The sequence below is a fragment of the Chrysochloris asiatica genome, unplaced genomic scaffold, assembly GCF_000296735.1.
Source record: "Chrysochloris asiatica unplaced genomic scaffold, ChrAsi1.0 scaffold00024, whole genome shotgun sequence".
Taxonomy (NCBI): domain Eukaryota; kingdom Metazoa; phylum Chordata; class Mammalia; order Afrosoricida; family Chrysochloridae; genus Chrysochloris; species Chrysochloris asiatica.
In genome coordinates this window covers 22,671,384-22,679,059 of record NW_006408542.1, presented here as the reverse complement: position 1 = coordinate 22,679,059, position 7,676 = coordinate 22,671,384, and the positions used below count along the sequence as shown (strand labels likewise).

At 40.5% G+C, this 7,676-nt stretch overlaps 1 protein-coding gene across 3 annotated transcripts in view; it reads right to left on the bottom strand.

Moving 5' to 3' along the window:
- The window catches only part of PPP1R21 (protein phosphatase 1, regulatory subunit 21), a 113,973-nt gene that overhangs the window by 85,833 nt on the left and 20,464 nt on the right, over nt 1-7,676 (bottom strand). For all 3 annotated transcript variants that reach the window (XM_006839438.1, XM_006839436.1, XM_006839437.1), the window contains exon 3: nt 1,139-1,285. In XM_006839438.1, the coding sequence (XP_006839501.1) occupies nt 1,139-1,285 (147 nt within the window). The remainder of the gene's footprint in view (nt 1-1,138; nt 1,286-7,676) is intronic.

The following is a 7,676-nucleotide window of genomic DNA, read 5'->3' as shown; positions in this document are numbered from 1 at the left end:
GAACCGACTCCACGGCACATAACAACAACAACAACATGCTAATGGGGACTTGGTAAAGCTAAAAGATAGTGACAATTTTGACCAATATGAAATTTCCATCTACTTTTCTCTGTCACTTATTCAGTCATGTACATGTACGAGTTGGATGCAACCCACAAGGCTAGTAGTTCGACTCTACCATTTGCTCCTCAGAAGAAAGATGAGGCTTTCTGTTCCTGTCCAAAATTACAGCCTTGAAAACGCTATCCAAGGTCACTATGAGTCAGAGCCAACTTGACAACACTTCACCACCAATAAATTTTTAAAAACTAATTTCAGATAACCTCCTTTGCCATTAGACAGAAGAACTAGATTCCTGGCTTTGCTTACTTAACATTTTGATTAAAAATTCCACAGAAGAATCCTGACCAAAAGGGGGAAAATGTAACAGTATTTCATTCTCATGGACTCTAGACTTTCTGGAGCCATGGAGGATGGATGAACCTATTGGCCTGAACTCATCTTTAAAACAAAAATATCCCCTGAAGTAACCTTAAACTGAACTTTTTCATTATCCTTACTAATGAAAAAAGATCTGTTCTGAGCATTATGCTTCTTTAAGATCAAATTGAACCAGCCACTCAAAAGATTAGCTAGACACCTTAGGCAGTGAGTTTATGCTAATGGGGAAGGAACAACTCAGAAAAGGAGGGTGAAAATTGTTGCACAACTCAACAAATCTTATCAATGTCACTGATTGTAAATGTTGTTGTTAAATGCCATGAGTCGGTTCCGACCCATAGCGACCCTGTATAGGGTCTCCAAGGAGCAGCTGGTGAGCTTAAACCGCCGACCTTGCAATTCAAATGGACTTCGTTACTGGTGTATGCTTTGCTGTGTATAGTCTCAACAACAAAATACAGAAAATTTAAAGAAAAACAACAAAACTACTTAATTTCATATAAGATGTTGCTATACTTAATACTAAGCATAGAGACAAATTCTTGATCCAAAATCCAAGAGGAATATTTGGAGATTAGGTGAAAAGTAAATTTAAAAAAAAAATCTTGGGAGTGGGATCTTCTATTAAAACCATGATGGCTTATAGAGTTCTGCATTTAAGACAAGGTCATACTAATTTACTTTTATGTGAATCTACCTTGTTTTTCTTGCCTCGGGGTTCATTTAGAGCCAATTCATCTTGAAGAAGTTCTACCCTCTTGGCAAGTTGCAGATTTCGAAATGTCAAACTGTCCATTTCCTGTTGTAGTTTTCTCAATGACTGATCCTTCATTTTCAGTTGTTCCTGTAACAAAGTGAAAACAGAACACTCCTCACTATTTAGCCTGAGGGTTAGAATTAACACAAATACATTATTTTTCATTAAAATATAATCAATACCACTTGCTTTAGGGAATTCAAGTTGTATGTTCATCATTCCAGTTCTTATGTTGGTAGCTGCTTTGTGGCAAGTTTATTTCATGGTCAAATTAAATTTTTTAAAAATACACTTTAGTTATACACTGTCATCAAGTCAAAGTAAAATACCTATAACCTATGACACTTAACAGACACATAGCCTAAGGATACAAAGTTATAAATCTGAATTTTTTAAGAAATCCTCAGGCTCACTGATGATACTCATCAGGTAGCAAGATTGGGAAGAAATACAGTGTCATTTATTTTTTCTACAAATCCTCCCTGAACTTAAATCAGGGAGGATTTGTAGAAAAAAATTAATCAATTCTGACTCATGGTGACTTCCTGTGTGCTGAGTAAACCTGCTCAATAGGACTTCCATGGTCTAATCTTTCTGAAGCAAATCACCAGGCCTGCTCCCATAGTGCCTCTGGGTAAGTTTGAACTACCAACCTATCAGCTAGTAGTTGAGCATTTAACCACTGTGACAGTTAATGCTTTGTGTGAACTTGGCTGGGCCAGGATTCTCTGTGGTTTAGCAATCAAGATGTAGTTATCACCCCCATGATGAGATCTAATATAACCAATCCCCAAGATATGATCTAATCATATGTAATTATCTAATGTGTTGCAAATCCTCACTTCTGAGATGTTAATGAGGTTGGAAGCAATCTACAAGATTAGGTTGTATCTTGAGTCAATCTCTATCTTTCTTTTAAAGTTTTTATTGTGGATTGAGTGAAAGTTTACAGGGCAGATCATCAGTTTTACATTCAACAAATTATATACCTTGTTTCATTACAATGATTATAATCCCCTCCATGTACTATCAGATAACAGTATTTCTCTCTATTTTAAACCCCCCTGCCTTATTTTTTTTTAAACACTCAGGCATATATATAATTTACACCACCAAAGGGCACATTCTACTAGTCTGCCTCCTGGCTGCCAGCTCTCATTCTCCCTCTTCCCATGAATCTAGAGTGTTCAGCTGCTCCCTCTCTCCATGTCCCCATCTCTGCCTCCATCTCTGGTGTCACTGCTTCTCTGGATAAGGATACCAAGGCACATAGAGATCTCCAAGGAATACTACTAGACCTACAGATGCAGAAATGAGACAAGGTCTTTGTCCAGATCCGGCACTCACTCGGAATTCAGACTTCTAGCCTCCTCAACTGTGAAAGAATAAATTTCTGTTTGTTAAAGCCACTCACTTGCGTCATTTCTGTTGTATCAGCACTAGATAACTAAGACAGAATTTGGTATCAAGAGTGGGGTGCTGCTCTAGCAGATACCTAAAACGTGGAAGTCATTTTAGAACTGGATAACAGGCAGAGCCTGAGAGAGCACTAAGCTGCTTGAAGAGGCTGTCAGTGTAATGACAAAAGTCAGAGGCAGTTCTGATGAGGGGTCAGAAGGAAATGAGGAGAGCTACACCAATGACAGCACAGTGAGAACCAGGGGCAGAGAAACTACAGCAGCAGAACCAGGGCATCAGCACAAGACAGAACACGAGCTGACCCACGGAGCAAGAGAGCTGGGCACCTGCACACTGGAGGTTTCCCGGCAGAGTGGGATGCCTCCGGGCATATACTAGTGATGTTAGGCTCTCAAACTCACAGAGTGAGAGCTGAGCATCTTTGGGCCAAGGCTTACTGGTGGTGCGGGGTGCCTCTTGGCACTTATCAGTAGAGCTAAACAGCTGTGCTCAGTAGAGCAAAAGCCAGGCTGTCCTCTTCGAGACACCAAGGCAAAAGTTAAAGAGACAAGGAGCAAGGGTGCAGAGCACGCTCAGTCTCAAAACATTGGGCCATGATCTCTGTGGGCTCTCAAAAGGTGGAGCCATGATCTGAGAGGTTTCTAAGGGTGATACCACAGTTTCCTAAGTTTCAAAGATTTGGATCTTCTTCACCAACTTGGTTCTGGAGTGCAGGGCTTCCAATAAGATGGGGCCTTTGCCCAAAGTTGAGGAAGCAGGGCTGCCATGCCCAAGAGGACTGAAGAATGGGGTCTGCTGGGGCTGAGGGGGTGGAGTCACCACTCAGTGGACTAGGAGAATGGGGTCACCCAAAGCCAAGGGAGCAGAGTTGCCATTCCACTGGGCCTGGAAGGCAGAGCTAAAGCCCAAGGGTGAACAGCCAACACCCAGAGTCTGGGGAGCAGGGCCATTGCCTATATAGTCTTAGAAACCATGGGGGTCATTTTCAAGTATTGAGAACAACTTATATAAATTAATGTGCACTGTTTTTAACTTGCTTGATGGCTGTTATTCCCTTGCTTTCCCTCCAATTGCTCCTGTTTGTAGTGGAAATGTCTACGTCTTGAGTGATTCACCATTATATCTGGAAGCAGATAACTTGTATTCTATATTCACAGATGATGAGGAATTAGGTCCATGGTTGAAATTTGGACATGGAATCATTTGGGGATATTTGTTGCTGTTGATGTTCTTGTTAACTGCCATCAAGATGGTTCCAACCCTTAAGGACATTGTACAAGGTATCAGAGGCTGTAAGCCTCATCTTTCTCTTGCAGAATGGTTGGTGGGCTTGAACTGCAAACCTTACGGTTCACTGTCCCATACTCATCCTATGGAGCCACCACACTCACACTAACCTGGGATAATATAATGGGATTTAAAAAGAAAGGCCTGCCAAAGACGATGACGTGGAGAGATGGAGCAGCTGGGGACTCTAGACCCAGAGAGGGACAGGGGCTGTGTGCTGACGACCGGGGAGCAGGCTTGCAGGGTATATCCTTTGGTTGGTTGATGATGGAGGGGACTGTAACCATGGCAATGAAACAATATACGACAGGATGAATGTAAAGCTAATGTTCTCCCATGTAAACTATCACATAATTCACAATAAAACATTTAAAAAGAAAAGAAAGGTCTGCAACACGATGGATTGACATAGTGTCATCAACAATGGGCTCACACATAACAATATTGAGAGGATGGCACAGGACCAGGCAGTGTTACGCTCTCTTATGCACAGGGTCACTATGAGTTGGAACCATAGTGTTGACAGCCCCTAATAACAACAGCAAAATGGGGCCAGTGTGCTTTCAGCTGTACTGTTGTTAGTTTGCATTATGCTAGACACAAGTATGACTTCATAATTGGCTCTATTTAGACATTATAGGCGATCTAAAGAACTATGTATAGGTACAAAATTGGTGATGAACTGTGATAGTTAAGGTTTTGTGTCAACTTGACTGGGCCAGGACTTTCAGTGGTTTAGCAATCAAGATGCAATTAGATCTCCATGGTGAGATCCAATATAATACAATCAAACTCATGATATGATATGATGCGATCATCCCTCATCTGATGTAATTATCCAATGTATTGTAAATCCTCACTTCTGTTATATGTTAATGAGGTCAGGTGTAATCTATAGGATTAGGCTGTATCGTGGGCCAATGTCTTTGAGATATAAAAATGAGCAGACAAACAGGGACCTAATGCCATCAAGATAGAAGAACCAGGAGTAGAATACATCCTTTGGACCTGGAATCCCTACACTGTAAGGCTCTTAGATTCAGAGGAAGACTGATGCCAAGACACAGAAAACTCCGCAGAATGCTAGACCTACAAAAGCTGAAATGAGACTAGAACCTTTCTCCTGAGCGGCTGCTTTCAATTCAGACTTCTAACCTTTGAATCCACCAGCAACTCCACAGGAGAAAGACAAGGCTTTCTGTGCCCATAAAGATGTACAGCTTCAGAAATCCTGTACAGAATCTCTATGAATTCGAACCAATCAATGGTATACAACCACCAACAACAACAACTGTGAGAGAATAAATTTCTCTTTGTCAAAGCTATCCACTTGTGGTATTTCTGTTATAGCAGCACTAGAGAACTAAGACAATCATGTATGCCACCCAGAGACTCCTTAAAATCTACTACTGTGTACTGGAAGAACTGTATTTTCATTACTTAGCTAAGCTAGGAGGGCAACTTTAATGAAGAGATGACCAGTACACTGAAATAGCAACGTAAGAACCAGAGGCTAGTGCCTGCCCTCTTCAGATGTCATTTATATAAAAAAAAGTGGGACTTCTAGGGTTAAAATAATCATATTCCCTTTAAATAGATCAATATATTTATTTTCTATTGTTTGTTTACTAAGCCCTTCATTTTTACTTCAAAGTTCAAAGGTAAACTTAAGCCCAGCCCGTGTCCAAATTATCATATATTTCAGATTAATGAATGTTTATAACTAATTGAAGAGGCAAACCTAATAAAATAAAAAAGCCTGCTATAAGAGAGGAAATCCTAACATTTCCTTGTAAACAAGTAAATTGTCATTAGCACTATTGTTACAATGACCACTACAATTAAGAGTAAAACAAAAAAGTTATTTATTTTTTTCTTTATAATCAGTCAATCACTAGTTGACTAATGGAGTCATAGTGTGGCACTGTGGGTTAATGCGCTGGACTGCAAACTCATTTGGAACGCAAGGTCGACGGTTCAAGTTCACCAGTCATTCTTTGGAAACTCTATAGAGGGTTGCTATGGGTCGGAACTGTCTCGACGGCAATTAACAATAACAACAGTTGACTAATGTACTGGACTACAAACCACAAGGCTGGCATTTCAAGTCCACCAGCTGCTCCTCAAAAACCTTATAAAGGGTCACTATGAGTCAGAACCAACTCGATGGCATTTAACAACAACTGTTAACTAATACTCCAACTCCATCAGCCAATGATTAATTTCAGAAGACATCAGTCACCACCTTTCTCTCAATGCATTTCCATAATACAGATAATGTTATCGACCCTCATAGAGTTGACGGAAAATTGAGAGAATTAGCACAATAACTGCCACATGGTGAGTGCTCAGGAAATGGAACCATGACCTGAGTCACTAATGAAATCCACCATCATCTCCCTCACGCAGAGCACATCCAAACCAGCATCAGGAGAGCGTCAAACACCAGAACAGGCTACTGATATAAGCTAGAAAATACTTTCCCCAGTCACAGGTCTTAACATCAATAGAAGAAATACTGATGATTTTTTTAAATGATTTAAGTAAAATCATGTTGGCCTGGCTGGGTACAGAGAGGGCAGGGAGTGCTGAACCATCTCAGCCCTGAGACTATGGCTACAATGGCAGACTGGGCAGGACCCAAAACGTGGGCCAAGTAGGTGACATATTTCTGAGTCCTGGCTACCTGAGAGGGTCCACCTGGGAAATATCAATGACTGGGGCTACCCTTGAAAGAGATAAGAATAAAGCAAATCCTAATCCCTTGTGACTATAAAAGAGGGTACAGGGAGCAAGGGAGAGAACGGAAAGTGAAGTAGGGAGAACACCCAATATCATAAAGTGGATCAGACTCTAAGCAACCCTACAGGCCAGAGTGGAACTGCTTCAGAGGGTTTCCAAGGTTCTACATCTTTATGGAAGCAGACTGCCTCATCATCCTTCTGTGGAGGAACAGTGGGTTTGAACTGCCAACCTTGGATTAGCAGCTGAGTGCTTTAACTACTGCATCACTGGGACTCCTAGGTAGACAGAACAGTTAACTGAAACTTGGCCAAGAAAGAATCTATATCCCAGAATTAATTAATCCATTTAAAATATCTCCCAGGCAATATTTATTACATGCCTACTAGAATGAAGTAGAAAACTTCCTTCATTCCCTATCATATTTCTTTCCTCAGTTACAAAAGATGCAGATTGTGCAATGTATCACTCAAAGAAAGTATCCTGATTAACACAGATTACTATTAAACAGATGAACCTAAAGGCAAGATGGATTAAATGAAGTTAAGATGAAAATCAATTTATTAGCAGAAAGTCATTAAGAAGACAAGAAAGAAAGAAAAGGTCAAAATGGATGTCAGAAAAGACACTGAAGCTTGCTCTCCAGCATAGAGATGCTAAAGCAAATGGAAGAAATAAGGAGGTCCAAGAGCTGAACAGAAAATTTCAAAGATCAGCTTGATAAGATAAAGCCAAATATTACAATGAAATGTGCAAAGATCTGGAGTCAGAAAACCAAAAAGGAAGAACACGCTCAGCATTTCTCAAGCTGGGGGAACTGAAGAAAAAATTCAAGCCTTGACTTTGATTATTGAAAGATTCTCTAGGCAAACTATTGAATAATGCAGAAGGCATCAAGAGAAGATGGAAGGAATACACAGAGTCACTGTACCAAAAGGAAATGGTTGATGTTCAACTGTTTCAAGAGGTAGCATATTATCAAGAGCCAATGATCCTGAAGGAGGCAGTCCAAGATGCACTGAAGGAATAG